Genomic DNA, 21423 nt, shown 5'->3' on the forward strand with positions numbered 1-21423 from the left:
CCTCACGTTATCACGACTCGTCTTCTTTAGATCGTTACTAGCGCTCAGATGTGCGCGCGCGCAACTCGTCTGTTCAAACTGTGGAGGTTCAAGCGCAGGTGTAATACGTTCAAAAGGTTATTCAAATGGCGCCTTTAAATTGTGTTTCTTTTGTGTTTCTAGTTCTGGTAAGTTTTTTGTTGTTATTGTTGTTTCTTTTTTAGATGACTTTGCCATTTATTTATTTTATTTACGTTGTTTTAGTTTTTAAAATATAAAAAAGTATATTAAATTAGTATAACAAAATATTTTAAATTATAGTTATAATAATTAATTTAGTTTTTTCAATTTCGCAATGTAGCATTGTGTTATGTGATGATACACATTATATATGCTTAAAATATTCCGTTGCGTAATTTCTGTCAAGTTTTCGAGACATTGCGTGTTGAGTTGCGGAACTCATCGTCGCGATTTATCTTTATATGAGAGGAAAGAAATAAATTAAAATAATAAATAGAATATAAATGATTCATTGCTTCGAGTGGGGGTATATAATATGTGGCGTTGAGTTACGCGTCAATATCGTTAGATTGAACATACAAAGGTCAATGTTTTTGTTTAACATGCGTTTCAACGAAAACAGGAGGCCATATTATTTATTTTTATTTAAATCAATATGTAGATATATTTTTTTATGATGCTGTATATTTTACTTTATATTTAAATTTATCTGTATAAAATATATCCAAAACTATGTACCGGTATTTAAAATAAATCCTTGCATATAATATGTTATATTATTTTTATTGGATAATGTCAACTTTTTACTAAGTACACTTTTTTATTAATTACAAGTGACATTCATAGGTGTACATAATAACTTTAAAAAACATTTGATTTTAATCGCGACGGTTACAGGTTCGATTTCGAATCAATTTTTTGTATTATTTTGGGGCTATTTCGAGATTTGTATCAACTTCATGCTTTTCTCTCATGCAGAACAGGACTCGGAGAGAAATTAGTGAGAAGCAGAGTTTCTCAAGCTCTCTATTTTTCACATTCCGACAAAATTCGAAGTATGTGTTGAAAATGATTTCAGTACATAAATAGCATACATTATACAATAAAATAAGTTCAATCTACAGATATATCTATATACAGATATAGGTAATACTCACCGAATAACACTTAATTATTATAAATACTATTGAAATTCGCTCTGGCAATAAGGCAAAAGCCCGGCGTTGAGTTTCGCCACCCAAAACGCAATGCCTCGAAAAATTCGGAAAGATATCGACTTAAGATAAAAACTTAAGATCGACTTAAGATAAAGATTTCGGCTATATAAGAAATACGGCCGAAGTTGTAAATAATCTGTTTCACAGCTATCTTTATTATTGTTCCAATTAAATAAATCTTTAACTAACTATCGTATGTACAATACGTGTATATTTTGATGGAATAATATAGATCATAATTAAGATTATTTAATGTATGCAGAAATCAGAACGCAGATAAACATATTATAAAATAAAATAAAACAATTTTATTATATGTATATATAGATATATATTAAGACCTAAGTCCTTATTAAATTATTATCCTAAGTTATTATTCCCTCTCTGGTGGCAAAGTACAGTGTTGAGCTCCGCCACTCAACACTCAATGTTTCTCTTTTCCAGGCGTGTTGGGTGGTTGGGTTTCATGAAATAAAAATATGTCACCTCCCCGAGCGGGAAACGATCCCACAACTATTGCCACGACGCGACGGCCCCAATGCAAATTGTATATATATTTCGTAAACTAATAGAATATAAGATACTAATATTACAAAATTATTTATTATATCAATAATATTCAAGGTAACTGATGGCAGTAAAGATAAACTTTCATTTTTTTTTACTTTTGATATTTTAAATCATACTTATCAATATACAATTTTATATAGCGTACTTCTTTATTTGTGAAATAAATATATAAAAAAAATATAATATAAAATTATGAGCCTTATATAAGTCGAGGCCCCCGTGACGCAGGGGCACAAACTTACCGTTGTAAGCGCGACGTTTGTTGGTTTAATTCTTGAAGGAACGAAATATTTACTATTTTCATTTCCTCGGTTCATTAATAAAAAAGCTATATGAGTATAAGGTATTTTATTCGACGTAATTACTAAAAAATAACTGATTCATGAAATTGGCTAAGACTTTAGTTTTCAATGTGTAAAAATTTTTTTTAAAAATTATAATGTTATTAGAACACGTAAGTAATCCAGTTAAATAATTGTATTATTCAAGCGGGCGAAGACGCGAGCGGGCCGCTAGTATAAAATATATTTTAAGAAGATTTGAAATATTTATAGCAGTACAAAAACACAGCCTTGTGCTAAACGGAAAGCTAATACGAATAAAGTAATGTTTCCCTTTACAATCTACATACGGAAGTAGTTTTTTATACAGTCAAGTATTATATGCCTAATGTGACATGTAAATTAAAATTTTTATTTACAAAAATTTTATTCTTTAATTTTTTATAAATAAATATTTTAATGTAGAATTTACAGCACCTGTTATCTTCAGATCCCATGTCGTATATGATCCAGATCCCATAATTAGAACCTAACCAAATTTTCATCAAACTATCCTTTAAGTGTATCTTATCCATTAAAAATCGAATCATCGAAATCGATTGGAGTGATATTGAATTATTCGTCCGTCTGTCGCGGGCCTATTTAATGTAAATTTAGGACGTATGTGATTTTCTTCAGGATAACATTGTCAGAAGCACCAGCTTTCAAATAAAAAAAAATTGGTTCCCCTAGTCAAAAGTTCTGAGGTAGCAAACATAAAAAATACAGTACAATTGATAACCTTCCTTTTATAGAAATCGTTTAAAAACTTAAATTAAGACATAAATATATAAAAAACCGTAAAAATAAAACCGAATTGACAACTTCTTCCTTTTGAAGTCGGTTAAAAAATAGCTGTACTTCATAAAATATAATAAAAACAGTATTGGCGGAAATAAACGGCCTGCTATTTAGACTTACACGAGCGAGCGAGAGATTCGAACCCACGATACATTGTACGCAAGAATAGAATACATAAGAATAGAATCGTCAAAGAATGTTTTTTGACTCGACACTTTGAACCCTTGTTGGAGACTTTGCTCATGGGTCCAGCAGTTTGTGCGTTAAAACTCGTTTAAAAATAACGCTCTATCTAATATCTTCATATACGAATTTTAAACAGGACTTAAAAACTTACAATTTGGTATCTAGGTAGGTAAGGGAGTGTAGGAAACTAAGAGAATATTTCTTGAAATTTCTACGGGAACAGGAAAAAAAGGGAATTTTGTATTTTACGTTTCCAAGTCCTCGCGAAGTTGTTGGCGGTGACTAACATAGCTATAAGAATATTGTTTAAACCAAAGATATTACTACATCTTAATTACTTCACAGTAGTGTCTCTAAGTACATATATAGGTGTATTATAATTATACATATAATTATGCAAAGTATATCTCAAGAACATGCCTATTAGTAAGGCTTTACGGAAGTTTCATTAAAAACCGTATTGCAAAGACAAATGGTTGACTTATTATACACTGGTTGCCGGTTTATATCACATCCCTACCGTAAAAAAATCTGAGGGTTGTAAACGGTTATGATTGTGGTTCAATGTTCATGGAGCTCGAGACTTCCAATTTTTGTACGGAACCCTTGGTGGGTGGGTTAATACACGAGATTATTTGTAAAGAATGGCAAATAAATATTAATTTATATTATTTTAATTTATTTAATACACGAGATTATTGACGGTTGGTTAGGTGTGTGGAGAAAAAATCTGTGTCTGTGTTACTTTGGAAAAGTGATCAATCTCAGGATATTTAATTAATTTGAGTTTAATTTAAGAATGACTCGGAAAATAAGAAATATGTGTAGACAGAACACTCTCTTCCTCACGAACAGTCTATTTCCCGAAACATTGTATGTTCGAAGAGCGAATAATTGATAATATATTTTTCTTTCGTTGGGAATCGAACCCACAGGCGTCGCCTTTACAACCACGGTCTGGATATAATTTAAATATATACATATGCACATATATATTTTTCTCAGTTAAGTCACATCTTATCAACCTGTGATAATACACGGTAAAACAAAAAAGATAAGATTGTAAAACATGCATTCAAATAAAAGTATCCTTTCTCAAAAACTTTGGTTCATTGAACTTAGTTTGTTATGGAAACGCGATGGTTTTTGTTTTCTATTCTCTTAGGAATTTTTTTTTTTTAATTTTCATGCTCATGAACAAAGTGAGCCGTTGAGTTCCGAAGGTTCCCCATTTCCAGTCGAATTCTGGAGATGTGCAGTCGTGGTGCAGGATCACAAGCGTGCGGATGTAAACGCCACAGGTTGTGGTTTTGATACGCACTGAAGAAATTAAATATTAAATATTGTCATTACTTCGTTCCGGTATCACGCAATGAATTTGGGATAAAAGTGGGGACAGATAATACTTTTCATGATATTTTTATAATATAATTTAGTATATTCTTTGACTTTACGTTTTAACATTTTTCGTTATTTTATTTGAGTGCTAAGTAAAAAAACAGAAAATCGACTGTCTTGATACTAGATTATTTTGATTTATATGTATGTGTGTGTGTTGGGGCAGACTGGGAACGCAATGGTACTGAATTTAATTCCCACTCGGGGGAATAAGTTACCCTTCTCACTGCCTCGCTTAGGTAACAAGGCAAAGTGTGTTAATGTTCCCCACTCCACACGTAATGTTTCGGAAATGAGGCGTTGAATGGGGAATGGTGTGTCTTAACAAAAGGTTCCCGCTGTCTACCCTTTGATATGTGGGATAAGTTCAATTACCCCAATGACTCTAAAAAGTATACATACATATTATACATTATAAGTAAAAGGAAGCGCAAAAAGGTCAATACAAAGCTTGCGAAACAAGTTTAATTTGTAGTGTAGTTTAACTTTTGATTAAAGTGTAGTAACTAAGCACCCGAGGTTTAAACAGGAGCTTTTAATATATAAATGTTGTTAACTTCACCCTGTAAGAAGCATGGTAGGGAACCTGGGTACCTAATGTTACAGAACACTAGACACAAGACACTTTCGTTTCCCGTATTCGCCCGAATTCTTGAGGCATTGCGTGTAGAATGACGGAACTTTTTTCCAGAGCGAGAAAAAGAAAATATGTCATTTCTCTGAAAAATATTTTTCTTTTAGAACGTCATGGCCCCTATGCCAGGACATTGTCGGACGTTCGAATATAATTGTTTATGAAAATATTTAATTTTCAGTATTATTTCTGAAAGACCCAAACATATGTATAAAATATCACCCTTCCCCTGAAAAGGCATTTTTTTAATCATCATCATCTCATTATTCCACATCTTGAGTGTTTCTGTCTTTCTAATTAAAATATTTCAATCATAATTATCGTTCTCTTATACGAACAAAAGGGACCTTTTGTAATTAGTGCGTTAATTGTTTCCTTGAGACCTCTCTCTAAGTATTTTGGAAGCTTGTTTTTGTTATCTGTAGATAGGTAGGTACATACATATATTCATGCTATATCATGCTGTATTCCACACACAGCAGGGTAGGAATAGGGTACCTAGTGACAAGACACTCCGTCCCCCATTTTCCACAGAATTCTGAGGAAGCTTTGCATATAAAGTGGTGGAACACCATGGCGCGCTTTTTGCTTTGATAACAAAGCGAAAAAATAAAAATATTAATAAATAATAATCCATTTCCCCGAGTGGAAATTGAACCCTCAACAATAGCGGTACAATCAGACACTCGTGCTGTTGCGCTACGACGGCCTCAACATACATTCTTAGAATTTTATAAAAATTGCATCGTATTTCGATGGTCATGGGTTCGATACCTTGGAATCGGAAGAAAAGGAAGTAAAACAGTGAAAATGTTATACAAATCTCTTAGTTATCTTTGATAAAATCCAGTTTACTTATTTATAATGAACACAAAAACGTAAGTATTTCATCCAAAGACAAACGAATAGATGTGATCCACTTTTACTTCAGGCTCTTTAAGAGATTAGGATAGGTTTAATTTACTTTTTAGAACTTTGCCTACTAAGATAAAGTAAATGAACTGCTTTAGTTTTTTTTGTTATATTTTTTGTTATATACTAGTAACTTTATATGAACATTAAAGATTGCGTATAAATTATTTATTTTCATAATACACAAAGGACGGAGTGTTTTAACACTACGTTCTCTCTGATTACCAAGCTCTACGGAATAAAAGGTGATATTGTTAAAAAAGACGCCATTTGCATATTTCCCCTGAGAGGGAATCAAACCCAGAACGTTTAGACGTTTACAGTCTCTACGTCACGTCAGTTTTAATAATAATACAATATTAACAATTATATGTCATTGTCGCGTATAGACGTGCCAGGACAACGGCAATGACACGTCAGATCAAGGAGTCACGTATGGTGGCTGGTTAGAGAATAATAATGAAAGGGAAAAGGATAATTGATTTCAGTTAACTTATTGGTTACGCAAAGAAGGGCCAATTGACGAATCATTTAAGTAACTAATATTTTAACTGTTTATATAAATTTTTCGAGTTCCGTACCTGAAAAGGTAAAAACAGAACACTTGTAAAATTAGTTTGTTGTCGGTCTGTCAAGAATATGTATCTCGAGATCGCGTGGTGATGAAGCTGAAATTAATATCAAATATTCAGGTCTATGATCGCTGGAACCTTGAACAGATTAAATCAAGCTTCTATGTCAACGCAATCAAAAGATACGAGCATTTATGCATCGATTGTGCTGCATTTTGTATGAAATTGGCGTAATCTAAACCTATCGGGAACCTTCCCGTGGACCTACATTTATGAAATTTGGCACGAAGTGAGAACTTACAATACAAATATAAGGAAAAAATTGAAAACTTTAAATTTATAGGAATTTCATAGAAAAAAATCGTTACAAAGTTCCTTTCCGGGTTCCTTTCAAAAATTTGAGGTCTCGAGCTATTTCCAAAATTCGGCTTCCAATACCTGATACGTCGGCCTTTACTTGAACTAACGGTTTTAATACCAAACTTTACCCCTCTTATAGACAGACAAAATATGTTTACTGTTTTATTATATATAGAGATTGGCAACCGGGCAACATGACCTCTACTCACCAAATATTAATATTTTTAATAGCACAATAAAAAAAATATAACAATACAATAAAACAGTCGATCAATATTCAATGTACGGTTTGAAATACAAATGACGCAAATAAAGGACTTATTGTTACCATTATGATGATATATAACTAATGCTTATACTTCCTCCTGTTTTGGTATCTTACGACTTCAAGCTGAGGATGACGCCAGTGTTGGCGCAGGGGCACGAAGTGTGACTGTAAACGAGAGACGTTGAGTTCCGCCACTCAACACGCCTGCCTTGCTATGCGAAAATAAATGTGAAATTACTTTTGTTTATGTCATTTAAAACATTACAGGTGCTTCACCAATGCTCGCCACGAGGTCTTCCAGAAGAAGAGTCAGTAGTGAGTGTGTACACGACTCAGTCCACCACAGCTGGAGTGACGCACGTCGACGTCTACCACCAGATAGCTAATAATATTGCTGAGAGGATCACTTCGCCTATTTATAGGTAAATATATTTATAACTGGTATAAGTATTAGACAAAAGGAGAAATGAGAAGGAGAAAGAAAGAATTCCATTCGTGGGTATCAATTATTTAATATATGGGTCATAATCAGAAAAGTGGACATTTTCGAATTCGTAACGTAACTGATAAGTAACAATACTGATAATGTTTGTTACGAAACTGATGACATAAGGCATTATACACAACAAAGTAAGGATATTATATGAATAAAACTATTGTTTTTTTTATTTAATGAGACACAGATCAAAATTTTAAAGATTCTATCGTTGAATTAACAGATTATAAATGTAAGAAGAAAACATAACAAAGTGACAATATTAACAATATAATAATGCTAGTTCGTAACGTAATCTATACTAATATAATAAAGCGGAAGAGTTTGTTTGTTTGTTTGTTTGTTTGAACGCTAAGATCTCTGGATCTACTGGATCGATTTACTTTGTTTTTGTTTTGTATGAAAGCTGCATTCTTCAGAAGTGCTATAGGCTATATAATATTACATTACACATATATACTAATAAATTAAAATACTTTCTAATTTGACATGCAATTTATTCTGCCATCTTAATAACAACCGTCGTCGCTACGCGACCGCGTTCGTTACCGCGTCATTTTGATATTCATCCTTATGAAAATAAATATAATAGTCACTTTTAGCATTTCATCTAGATTGAAATTATATTTCTATAGAAACTATATTCTTATATTTCAAGCAGGCGTAGCCGCGTCCGGGTCCGCTAGTCTATACTAATATACTAATTACTAATAATATAATAAAGCGGAAGAGTTTGTTTGTTTGTTTGTTTGTTTGTTTGTTTGAACGCTAAGATCTCTGGATCTACTGGATCGATTTACTTTGTTTTTGTTTTGTATGAAAGCTGCATTCTTCAGAAGTGCCATAGGCTATATAATATTACATTACACATATGTACTAATAAATTAAAATACTTTCTAATTTGACATGCAATTTATTCTGCCATCTTAATAACAACCGTCGTCGCTACGCGACCGCGTTCATTACGGCGTCATTTTGATATTCATCCTTATGAAAATAAATATAATAGTCACTTTTAGCATTTCATCTAGATTGAAATTATAATTTACTGTATAACATTCTAATAAATAATTAAGGAGATGTCACTGATTCGGAATGACCTAGCCTTTGGGCGGCATTGTATGAGTATGACCGACGCGAAAATATTCTTATAGTTCAAGCAGGCGTAGCCGCGTCCGGGTCCACTAGTCTATATATATAAAAGGACTTGTCCTCACTGACTGAGGTAAGACGCACGCACAGCCGTAACCGCGAAATTTGGACACATGTTTACTTTCGTAATCTGGACATCCACTAAGAAGGAATTTTGAAAAATTTTAATCCTAAAGGGGTGAAATAAGGGTTCAAAGTTTGTATGGAAAAAAAATTTAATCGGCACCGATTTTTATAAAATTTGAAATTTAGATTTTTAAAAGTATTTAATTGAACACGTGTTTCATCGTTTTCTAGAATTCTCCCCCTAAGGGTAAAAAATAAGGGGTTGAAAGTTTGTATAGGTTTTTTTAAATCGTCACCAATTTTTATAAAATTTCAAATTCAGACTCTTAAACGTATATAATTAAACACATGTTTCATGGTTTTCTGGAATTCACCCCCTAAGGTTGCAAATAAGGGGTTGAAAGTTTGTATGGGAAAATTCTTAAATCGCCACCGATTTTTATAAAATTTGAAATTTATACTCTTAAAAATATTTCATTGAACACATGTTTCATGGGTTATAAAAATTCACCCTTAAATACGCAAGCGCAGCTGCGCGCGTCCGCTAGTACCTAAACTTATATTTCTAGTTAGAGATCACAAAGTTAATGATAAAATTAAAGCCACTTTATCAAAATTTGAGTCGTTATCATTGGAATTAAGTTTAATTCTTTGTAGGATTGGTCTTTTTAAGAGGTTCTCTATATATTTTATGTGTTTCAGCATTTGACATAGTAGCCATGACGCTTACTGAAAATACAAAAATATATATCAAAAAATAATAATCACAAAATCACAACTAATTTCAGGAAGAATAAAAAAAATTTTTAACTAAATCGGTTCAACTGTTTCTGAGATTAGCGTGCACAAACAAGACAAACAAGCAAAAAACCTAAAAAATATTATATATATAAACTAATATAAACATATCTGAAATCAAATAAAACCATAAATATTCGTAACAAATCAATTTTTAAAAAGTAAAGTGGTGAATGGGACACGTAAAATTGTATGGAAGCATTTTGAAAGATTTTTTGCAACTAACAAAAAATACTATTATTTGCCATAATACATTTAAAATATTACAAAAATCTTTAAGTTAATAAATAAATTTATCGTAAATGGCAAAATATTTCAAATTATCTTTAAAATTGTATTTTTAAAACGCATTCAAAGTAGCGGGACAAGAAAAGACACAAAAAGTACACTTTTTCTGATTATGACCCATATATTCATTTCCTTGGTCTGGTAAAAAGACAAAGCGTTGAGCTACGCCACTCGACAATTCACCAGAAGTGTTAACTAATTCGATCTCCTATTGATTATCAGCATGCTATTAGGTGTGTACCTATTAACAAGTGTGTACGTGAAATTTTAAAAAAATACTTTTTCCTTCTGTTCAAGAAATTTCGGCAATGTAAAGGCTAATTTTTGTGCACAGACACAAACGTATGACTGTTAACGCTACAGGTCGTGGGTTCGGTTTAATTTCGAACATATAATTTTTAAAATAATAACTACTTTATTAGAGTAAGCATAGAAGCCTTGTGGAGCTTTTTTCTCTTTCCATATTTTTTAAGATTTTGCGGTTAGTGGAATTCAAATTCTCAAAGTCATGATAGTCCAGGAATAATTTAATATAAATAAATGCATGCTTACTTTTTACAGATTCCTTGGCCTCAATAAAAATAAAACGGAAACAACAACAAAACGTTCATGGGACAAAATCGAATTGTTAGACGAACCTGAAGAGTCCACCAAAGTCATAGCACCAATCAATAATGATATATCTGATAAAGACGTAGAAGAACTATCTGCTGAGGCTCTCAAAAAGATAGATAAGAAACCAGAAAAGATAACACTGTACTCAAGCTATTTACCCTCAGAAAAGATAGAAGTAAATGAAACTATTAATGAAGTTGATAATGAAACATTTGGCTTAGATGATGTCGATGACACTGATAATGGTAATGGTAATATTGATTATAGTAAACCTGAAAGCAAGCTAGGCCCTCTAGTGATAGTGCTAGAGGTGATAGGCAGTGTGATACAATTGATCTACGGTGGAATAGTTGGAATTTTCTCGTCTTATAAACCTAGTCAAAATTAAGGTTAGAAATCTTTTCTAAAATATGCACTCCTTTACCTCTTTCTTCTGTCTACCCTATCATGTTCGAAACAGCGTTTTTTGTGATAAAACAATAAAAAAAAGGCTTTACAATTAAGAATTTGGCCATCTAAAATGTTCAATGCTATTTCTAATTATTATTATTTTATTTTTGCTGTATTCAATTGTTTTTTTATGAATACTCGTGTAATAAATTATTTGTAATTTATTTTTTACATAATTTTAATAGACTTTGTAAAGAGTTAAGTGTGCTATTCAATAATTGATAATTATCATATTTATTGTGTGTGTATATGTACATATGTTTATTTTGGGTGTGCCATACAAAATTTGTATTATTATAATAATAAACCTTATTTATTCACTCAATATGCAGCCTTTTTTTATTAGTGGCCAATCGTGGGACAAGGGCACACGCGTGCGACTGTAAACGTTGTGGGTTCAAATCCAGGTAGTGAAGTATTTAACATCTTCATTTTCTAGCTCTGGTAAAAAGGCAAAGCGTGGCTGTGGAAAGTTCTATTTTAAACGCAATTCCCCAATAATTCGGCGGAAAGTTACTTAACACTAGGCTTCCAGGTTCCCTCTGCCTACCCTCTTTTACAAGGAAAACACCCTGAAGAAGTGTGACCACGGACTACTGCAAATTATCAAAGTGTCGGGTTTCCAATAATGTAAAATAGTAAATATACGCGAATATTTCGGTTAAGTAAGTTCATTTAAAATTAACACAGGATTGACTGATTGCTTTTGCCTGCCCTGCTACTATAAAAAGGAAAAAGGTTCCCCCAAATAGGTATCAAACCCACAATCATCGCTTACATTCAAATATCCCATTGCGCCAATAAAAACAAGCTGTTACAAAATACACCCTTAAAAGTTGACAGTCTACAAACGAGCTTTAAAGTACTGTAACGTTTCAGTTTGTAAAGTTCCTCCCGAAGTATTCTTAATTTACAAACTTTCTGCAGAATTCCCCTCTTTGTATCGAGTTTTTATAAATTTTTTTCAGAAAAAATTTTCTTTTTTGTTTTTATAAGGTTTTTTTTAAATATAAGAAGTATGTTCAATGTACATAAGACAAAGGACAGCGTTGACTTGAGTGAGTTCTACCAGATTTGGAAGCTCTCAATAGATTAAGGTTATAATTAAAGAAATATAAGTTATATGAATTTTTATTTTTTGACTATTATTTAATATTTTATCACGTTTTATATTAATGTAAAATATAATTTGTTTAAAATAAAATGTAGAATATTATTAATTAATGAGACTATAATACTTGAACTAATTTGTTGATTTATATCTATAGTATAATATAATTTAAATACGAGACGTAATCGCGGGATAAATTAAAAATAAATCATTTCCCTAGAGGAAATCGGATACACAACTATCGCGTTAAAATTTAATATAAAAATAACATCCGAAATCAATTTTTCGGACATTAGTTCAAGTATAAAAAATCAAGGAATCATAAAATCGTTTTGGATTTAACTTCTAGATCTGAATTTTTAAAACTTATACACGAGAGGCTGTAAATATCTTAATTCTGATGATAATATAGACCCATCTTTAGCCAGCTCTTGGATCATTTCCTTGGCGCGGTTGTTGGCGTACTGGTGGGTGCAGTCCTGTCTCTCCACCATCTTGGATAAGGCCAAGCTGAGTTGAGCTCTGGCACCGCCGTCAGATGAATCTACTAGTGCTTTCATTACACTTGGTGAGAAACCCTGAAATAGAAAGAAAAATCTTGTTTTATTTTTTAAACTTCAGGTTGCATCATAGGAATAGCGGGGTAGACTAGGGAAGCTAGTGTTAAACTCTTCGTCCGCCTTGTAATGTCTAATTCTCGAGATATTGCGTGTTGAGTGGAAGAATTCAATGCTGCTCTTTGTCTTGTGACTAAAGCGAGCATATAATAATCAAACCCACAACCATCGCGTTTACATGCTGTCCCAAAAACCCTATATCTCCAAGATAATAAATCTGACCCTATCTAAATTTGTCAGACATTAAGCCCCCCATAAACCCAAAGTGTAGAATACACCAATAAAATATTTTATTGATCTAACTATCAAACCCAACAATTACGTAGTACATAAAGATAATTTATGATCTTGGGCAAATTATTCATTTTATAGCACTTTCAGTTACATTACGATCCAATTTCCTGAATTTTATATAGTTAGCCTATTAATTCTTCTTCTTATCGCTGTTAGCCTATTAATTATATAACATAATTATTGTAAAATGCTTCACGCTTTTTCCTTACCCTACTTTAACAGTTTTAAAGACAAGCGGTCATAAAAGATCAATAACGGGTTTTCCAAATGACTCAAGACTAATTTTGTGGTCGTTGTGACAACACCACGGTACATACGCACACCGGCAGAGCGTCAGGCTGTAAACGCAACGGTTGTAGGTTCAATTCTCACTCGGGATTTTAATTTTTTTGCTCTGGTAATGAGAAAAATCTGGCTTTGAGTTCATTATCCCCCGAGACATTCAGACTACATAATGTTCCTTCACGTCAAATTTCAAACAATATTCATTGCGCATATGGCACTAAAAGTTATATTGTCAAACATATCTTTTAACTTGTAATGTTATTAATTTATATGTTATAGGAAAATTTATAGCTTTTAAATATAATTGTGTTATCCAAGAACTAGGGTCGATATCCGAGAACGACGCTAATAGCCAATTACTTATGCGAGGAATCGATTCCCTCTGTACTTTCCCGTTTATATTCGACATCCATTATTTAAATTGTTATAAGTGAATTATCACGTATTATTTAATAGCAAATTCGTTATAGGAAATGAGTTAAGGATTCATTAAATTCAAAATTATGATTGGAGCAGTTCATTTTTTCGGCCTATCTCGGTGTATGCAGGTTATAGAGTGATCATACAAAATCTTATTTCAAAAAGCACTTATAATTTGTTTCTCATTTCCTTAACTAACTAAGAATACTATAAGTTGTGGTAAATATTATACTTACGCTGTAATCAGATAATTTTTGCTTTTTGGCATCTCGACTTAAAAGATCATACATTAGAAGAAGTCTCAAGTTAGAAGATGAAAGCTTTCCTTTTGTCGACGGTTCTCCAGGATTAGCTCTTAAGCTTTCCCAAACTTTCACCACTCTCTCTTCTTTTGGATCGTGGGCCATTTTGATTAAATCTCTCACATTCGGAGACAAGTGTTGCAAAGATTCTTCATTTACCTCATCTTCGTAGTTATCTGAGCGACTGGATATCTTTAAACCTTTATCATAAGGCAGGAGTTGATGTGGGACATCAGGTATCGGTTCCAACAGTGGTTTAACTTCTTCATTGTGAGCTGCAAGAAGAGGTTCCTCTGTTCTTACTCCTTCAGGTTCTATTACAGTATGCTGTGAGTTGTTCTCAACAGGTAAGAGGACGTAGTTCGCAGATTTTGGGATAACTCTATCTGATGGTTTTGGTGGAGACGGTGGAGCGAACAGTCCAGGTTTGTGGAATGGTGTGGTCAAGTCTCTGAAAATTTGCGCTCAAACATCAATATTAGCTAATTAATAATAATAACGTGTTAAATTGTAGTTTTAAAAGGAAGTTTTAGATTTTTAACTAACAATAAACAACAACCAAAGCATACAATTTTTTTTCAGTATTCAGACAAACTAGTCTTAAAGTCTCATAAGTAGTTTTCGTGCTTTCATTTATTGCCAACCAATAAACATGCCTCAATAAAAGCTTTTCATGCTAAGCTCATAGGAAAATCGTATTTACAAAGAAAGTAGCTATGAAAATTGTGTTCTAATACCTTATAACCCTAATAATAATTTTGTAAACAGCTGATATTACGAAATTGTGACTACTGTATGATATAGTGAAGATGATTTGATGATTTTTTTTTAATGAATCCATAGTCTATTCAGGATGGATGAACCATCTAAAAACAATATTGTGAAAATTGATAAAATATCACTAAGTTTTTACCTCTCAATCACTTAAAATAATAGTATTGAACAATAAATAAATAATACACTTGAAAATTACTAAAATGTATTAAAATTTTAATTCACATTAAGATATTGAAAGATTGATCCGACAAAGCCGACGATCCAATTATTATAACATTATAGTTTTATTGGAATTTCACTTATCGATGACTTAGTGTAAATCAAAATAAACATCAAAATGTTCTAAAATTATTCTAACACCCGCTGTAAGAAAACTACTAAAAGGCAGAAGGCAAGAAGTAACCATCACCTCAGTATACTATATCTCATCCACCAGCCATTAGAGGAGGGTAAGCTGGCAAAGTAACTAGAAGACACATACAAGGGTTTGGGTGTTGTGGTTTTTGGGGGAGGATCATCCTTAACTTCGAAGGCCATTTGATCGGTCAAGTGGTGTATTATTTGCATTGCAACTGGCAGGTATGAGTCTGACAGTCGGACCTGTTGCGCTGATTGGACCTGGAATGTAATGATTTTCTAATTATTAAAGGGGAAATTAACGTTTTTTTTTAGATTTACAGTGTAGCCCGCATGGAGCAGAATATGTAGAGTGTTACGCTTCCCACTTTTCACTGATTTGATAAGAAGGTGAGAACAAGTGGTCCGAGCGCTCGGAAGGCTTCTAAGGGGCGCGCGTAAATTTTCCAATGGTAATTTATTAAACATTTTCTAAATATAAATATGGATTAACTTTCAAGATATTATGAACTGAATGGACTTTACAAATAAGCAACTTCATGATGCATCAAATGAAACAAACAATATAATGATGTAATACTAATTAATATCGAGTTGATCTCATTCTACTGACACAAATCGTTTTAGTTATTAGTTTCTCTTAGAAGATTTCCGAAAACAATATTATGACCTCAATTAACATCTTCTATAAAAGCCGCTAATTTTGTCCAATATTAGGCTTTGATTGAAAAAAATGAGTGATGAAGAGTCTTGCAAATAGGTAGTGACACTAAGTCTTCTCTAGGTACAATGAAAAAAGCAGGTTATTTAAGATAAAGAACCAGCTAATGTGAATCGGACTCGCTCACAAAGAGTTCCGTACCATTATCTATAAAACGGCTGAAAAATCACTTTTTTTTTATATGGCAGCCCCTTAAATATTTGTTTCATTTTTATTTAATTATTTACTTTTAAATTGAATATATAACTAGATATTGAGCAAAAAAGAGCATAAAATCTTATCTTATCACAGTATAAGAATACGCTTATTGGAAAGTGCAAAAACAAACGCATGGACAATCCATTGTTATAGGAACTGTAAAAGTGAAAAAATTATGAATATTCATATGATTGGTTTGTATTTTAAAAATAATACGGATTTCTTTATATTGTTACCGTATATCAGAGTAAGCAGAGAAAACCTAGTGTTAGACACTCTTTTTTAGAATGGAAAAGTGAAACTAATTAATTTTCCCGAGTGAGAATCGATCCCACTCTAAGGTTTCTTGGTTTTTTATATGATATAATATGCAAATGTATTGATAAATTTTAGTTGGTTATATCAATTAAAAAACCTTTTTTTTCCTAAAATAGTAAAAAATATGAAAATAAAATAAATACTTACCACATTTCTAGTAATTTGAAGAAGAACTGTAAAAAGCAATACTTGTCGCAGCATGATTGTGATCTGAAATTAATACATAATTTTTCATTGTTTTAAATATTATTGAGGCAGGAAATGCAAGGGAAATTTGGAATAGTGTCTCAGTGTTAGATTCCTTCCCTCTCCTTCTCCCTCTTCCTTTGTCTGCTACCTCTCTGTCTACCCTGCTAAGTGGGAAAAAGCGTGAAGCTATATTCATATAGTTAGAACTAGGTTTTCTCTTTTAGAAATGGTTTTCTTCTTCAGATATTTTTTTAGCTTCTTACTGTATTTCACTGAAAGCAGGGCAGGAAGGTGTTATTGTTACCTGCTTTTCGTTTTCTTTTCGAGATATTGTAGGTTGAGTAGCGGAACTCAACGATGTATTTTATTATATTAGCAGAGAAGGAAAATGTTAATAATTCATTGCCTTCGAGCTAGAATCGAATCCACAACCGCCGTAATTACAATCAGACTCTATACCAAGAGAATAATGTTTCGTCTTAAAGATATCTTTTAAAATAACTAGAACAAAAACTTCGTAAACGATTTTCAATAGCAATAAACACTTGGAAACAAGAAATAAATGCAGTTTCGCTCAAACTTGTTCAAAGTTTAGAAGTTTTAAAAGTTGCAATGTTAATGTTATATTTTATTTACACAAAGAATAATATAATGCTTGTTTTCTTTATTGTTTCTCAGAAGTATAAATATTTTTGGAAAATTTCTAATATTCTTCCTACTAATATCCAATAATTTACTTAATATTTCTTTATTTTTTTTTCAATCATTTAAACTAGTGTTAAGACACTCCATTTCCAATAAGACAATAAGACACTTAATGTCGCCGAATTCCGAAGGCATTAAGTATTGAGTGGCGGAGCTCAACGCCGCGATTTGCCTCGATACAAGAGCGTAGAAATGAAAATATTATTTATGTTCAATTATATTTTACTTAGCTTGACTTATTAATTACGGATTTCGGTTAATTACAGAAATCTTATCCTGGAATCCTATTCCAGGAATAGATGTCTTCCTATATAGATAGCTTCTCCATAATGAAAATACTAAGAATTATCGATGCCTACAGTGCAGGATAGATTCCATTTTGTATAATTATATTTTACTTAGCTTGACTTATTAATTACGGATTTCGGTTAATTACAGAAATCTTATCCTGGAATCCTATTCCAGGAATAGATGTCTTCCTATATAGATAGCTTCTCCTTAATGAAAATACTAAGAATTATCGATGCCTACAGTGCAGGATGGATTTCCTTTTGTATAATTATATTTTCCTTTTGTATAAACGAAAATTCCACCAACATTTTTGAAGACATTGTGTACTAAGACATCAATTTCCTCCAAGAAATTTTGTCCAATTAATAAATCTATATCTATACTAATATATAACAACCGTTGAGAATCGAATCTACTACCACCATGCTTTATCAATTCTAATGATCTATTAAGGATCTTATTTAGTTTTGCACTTCGAGCATCAATAGACTACAAATAGTATAGAACTATAATAAACCGTTACTTTGTCCTAACGAACGGGTCAAGTGGAAGGCAGTGTACTTCTATATACATAAATATAATTATCTATTGAAATACCACCGTGGCGCAGCAGCACGGCGTCTGGCTGTAATCGCGACGGTTGGGGGTTCGATTCCTCCTGCCTATTTTAAAGTGTGAGTTTTTCTGTCTTCCCGCCTCTACCGCAATAAGGAGTGTTTTACATTGTTAGTGTCGAAACTCATTTCACTCTGCATTTTGTCTTTCCAAAGTAGGTTGTATTTATGATAAGCTCGTTGATTTTCGCGATTAATCTGGTTAAAAAGTTTCATTTAAATGAAGTATATAAAAATATATAATATCATTATTTTTATAATGACCTGAGTGGTTGTATTTCTAAAATTAAATAAATAAAATAATAAAGTTTATATACTTAAGTAGTAGATATTAGTTGAATTAAATACAGCTATAAAAACTATAAGTGGCATGTCAGTCGTGTCAGGTATGTCAGCAACAAAAAGGTTAAAATGTCTTCAAATACCGTGGAAATGCTTACGAATGAACTGGAATTACGACAATTAACGTCCGCTTAATTAAGCATCTTGTAGCCGTTACGGCGCAGCGGTACACTGTCTGGCTATAAACACGACGGTTATAACTTCTATTCCTACTCGAAGAAATTAAATATTTGGATTTATTCGCTCTGGTAACAAGACAACTCGCGCTATTAAACTCTGTCCCTTAATAAATAATGTCTCGAAAATTGTATGGCGCCAGCACCGGAGTGTCTTAACACTAGGTTCTCACCCTACTTTACTTTTTAATAAAGGATACAACGTAAAGCTACATAAAGACTTAATTTGACATTTTTATTTAACATAAAATTGCAGTTTATTTGACTTAGGCCACTTTAATTATAAGGGTGCAATGTAATAAAAAGGGTTATGGACCATCTAATTGTATGGGAATCCCAAAAAATCCTAATAAAATAAAATTATGTTTCATTGGCATATAAAATCGAGACCTGTCCCAATACAATAAAAGATTTCCTCGATTTTTAATTTTCAATATAAAATTATAATATACCTAATATAAATGTTATTTATTAAGCAAGTGTAATAAAATCTAAAATACATGAGTTTGGCAAGTATGGAGGTTTTAGGTTCGATACACAGTCGAGAAATCCTTGCTTAGTTCATATTCTCCAAGGGACTCACATGCCAAGTTTCAGTGTTCTACGCCGCGTGTTGTCTGCTAATCACTCAGTAATGAAGGAACCTATTTTAAGTCTTAACTTTATTAAGTTACTAAATATTTACAGTGATATGAATTTATTAGTTATGTTGGTGTAGTAAGTATTAAATATTTTATTTCCCCGAATGGGAATCGAACCCACCATTTGTCGCATTTGCACAGTTGTGCCGGTACGCCACGACTGGCCTTTAATATAAATAGAAACATAAACATAAATAAAATTTTAATACCTCATCCAAAAATATCCCCCAAATAAGATACTTTAGGATCGTTTAATCTAACATTAATATAATGATATGTCAGATTAAAAATTAATTATTTTACGTTGAAACGCCCTTGATCTTAAAATAAATGGTTTCAACAAGCTGTATACGAGCAAAGTGGCATAAATCTTGAATTTAGAACTTCGTGATTTAATTATTAATTATTTAACATATATTCATTTGTAACAAGAAATGTCTTGATATTTATGTAGAAAGTAGAGGACGGAGTGTCTAGATTAGATTTTCTCTGCTTATCCTGTTTTAGTAAGGGTTATAGATAGTGTGGTGCTCATTATTTTCGTTTTTTATGCAAATTTCCAATCTCATATTTAAATTAAGCTTAATTACATATCTCCAATTTCAACTTTCATGCTTATTTTCAAGTTCTTAACTTTATTTTAGTTTATAAGTGAATTCTAACAACTCATATTGTTAAATAGAAATATATATAATTGTACACTATATCAAATATCATATTAATGTTAAAATGTATATATACTCAGTAATTTCTGTTCATGTAAATAGTGTTTATTCTAAGATCGTTATTTCATACCAAGGCGCGACTTCTATCACATAATTAATATATTGCATATCGCAATAGATGCTATCCTAGCGTAGAATCCAAAAACAGTGAAAGGAGACGATTGTAACTTCGATGCCCACTCGAGGGAATGAATCATTTTTATGTCCTTGCTTTGGTAACAAAATTAAGGGAGACGTTGAGTTTCGCTTCTCAGCATACGATGTTTCGAAAATCAGGCAACATGTGAAGAACGAATGGAGTCTTAGCTAGATTCCAGCTAGGTATTCGGGATATTCATTCTCGAATAGAATATGGGATATATAACCCCCACCCTTAGCAGTTGGGAATTAGAAATATAATACGACAAATTGATAATACTATAAAAATACTGAGGCCGTTCATCATTGAAACGGGGTGGTTGTGGCTTTGATTCCCATTCGGGGAATAATTATGGATAATATATTAAAACTATTTAATCTCACCGTTCTGGTTTCCTCTGGTAAATCTTGTAGTTATATGACTTTGCCATTTCAAATGGTATTTAATTTACATTTAAATATCAACATTTATAGATTTTATTTTGCAAAATAATAAAAGTAATGTTATTTTTATCTAAATTTGGCATAAGATTACTCCGTTCTCAACATTCCTTATATTATCAGGCAATAACTTTGATACTACAAGCAAGAATAGAACCCACAGTCATCGTATCAGCCTACACTACAATGGCGTCAATTAATTAAAATATTATTAAATTATATATAATATAGTACACAAATTATTTATTTACTATTCTTCTTATAGCCAATTAAAGATATATTACAAAAAGATCCACTTACCATATAAGGTAAAAGTACAACGCGTGCTGTCGACGCGCGCGCACGCCGTACAGCCTCCAGGATACTGACCTCAGAACTTGTTCAAATCGACTCAAACGAAAGATCTGTTACTTGTTTTGCTTAGTCTTTTTTTTTTGTTTTATCAATTTTTGCCTTTATTTCTTGTTTTTAATATAATGACATATTTAAATGTAATTTGCGTTTTTATTTTTCTAAATTATAGTATGTATCCCACACATGGCAAGGTAGGCAAAGGGAACATGGAAACATTCACCCCGTTCCCCACTTGTCACCGAATTCTGGAGGTATTGTTATTAAGTGGCGGAACTCAACACCGCACTGTACCTCGTTACTAAAA

At 32.1% G+C, this 21423-nt stretch overlaps 2 protein-coding genes across 3 annotated transcripts; one reads left to right on the forward strand and one right to left on the reverse strand.

Annotated features, from left to right (window-relative positions):
• LOC146540801 (uncharacterized) lies at positions 1-11428 on the forward strand. Its single transcript, XM_085200294.1, has 3 exons — positions 1-167; positions 7506-7660; positions 10600-11428. The coding sequence occupies exons 1-3, from the start codon at positions 126-128 to the stop codon at positions 11039-11041; spliced, it is 639 nt and encodes a 212-aa protein (XP_085056420.1). The 5' UTR covers positions 1-125; the 3' UTR covers positions 11042-11428.
• A 647-nt stretch (positions 11429-12075) lies between these two features.
• ImpE3 (Ecdysone-inducible gene E3) lies at positions 12076-21190 on the reverse strand. 2 transcript variants are annotated; one of them, XM_085200259.1, is made up of 5 exons: positions 21066-21190; positions 16651-16713; positions 15319-15527; positions 14067-14583; positions 12076-12792 (listed from the first exon to the last, which is right to left on the reverse strand). In XM_085200259.1, the coding sequence occupies exons 1-5, from the start codon at positions 21066-21068 to the stop codon at positions 12574-12576; spliced, it is 1011 nt and encodes a 336-aa protein (XP_085056385.1). In that variant the 5' UTR covers positions 21069-21190; the 3' UTR covers positions 12076-12573. The 2 variants fall into 2 exon arrangements, with proteins under 2 accessions (XP_085056385.1, XP_085056395.1); XM_085200269.1 differs by having other exon boundaries at positions 15391-15527; positions 21066-21189.
• Between the last annotated feature and the right edge of the window lie 233 nt (positions 21191-21423).

The sequence above is a fragment of the Heliconius melpomene genome, chromosome 2, assembly GCF_056956725.1.
Source record: "Heliconius melpomene rosina isolate 202511_hmr_F chromosome 2, ASM5695672v1, whole genome shotgun sequence".
Taxonomy (NCBI): domain Eukaryota; kingdom Metazoa; phylum Arthropoda; class Insecta; order Lepidoptera; family Nymphalidae; genus Heliconius; species Heliconius melpomene.

Excerpts from the sequence above, each read along its gene's own strand:
- LOC146540801 (XM_085200294.1), top strand. The coding sequence starts at position 126 with ATGGCGCCTTTAAATTGTGTTTCTTTTGTGTTTCTAGTTCTG. Across the intron at positions 168-7,505 it reads CTTTTGTGTTTCTAGTTCTG|GTGCTTCACCAATGCTCGCC; the intron begins GTAAGTTTTTTG and ends AAAACATTACAG. Across the intron at positions 7,661-10,599 it reads ATCACTTCGCCTATTTATAG|ATTCCTTGGCCTCAATAAAA; the intron begins GTAAATATATTT and ends TACTTTTTACAG.
- ImpE3 (XM_085200259.1), bottom strand. Across the intron at positions 15,528-16,650 it reads TTCAAATTACTAGAAATGTG|GTCCAATCAGCGCAACAGGT; the intron begins GTAAGTATTTAT and ends ATTACATTCCAG. Across the intron at positions 12,793-14,066 it reads AAAAATTATCTGATTACAGC|GGTTTCTCACCAAGTGTAAT; the intron begins GTAAGTATAATA and ends TTTCTATTTCAG.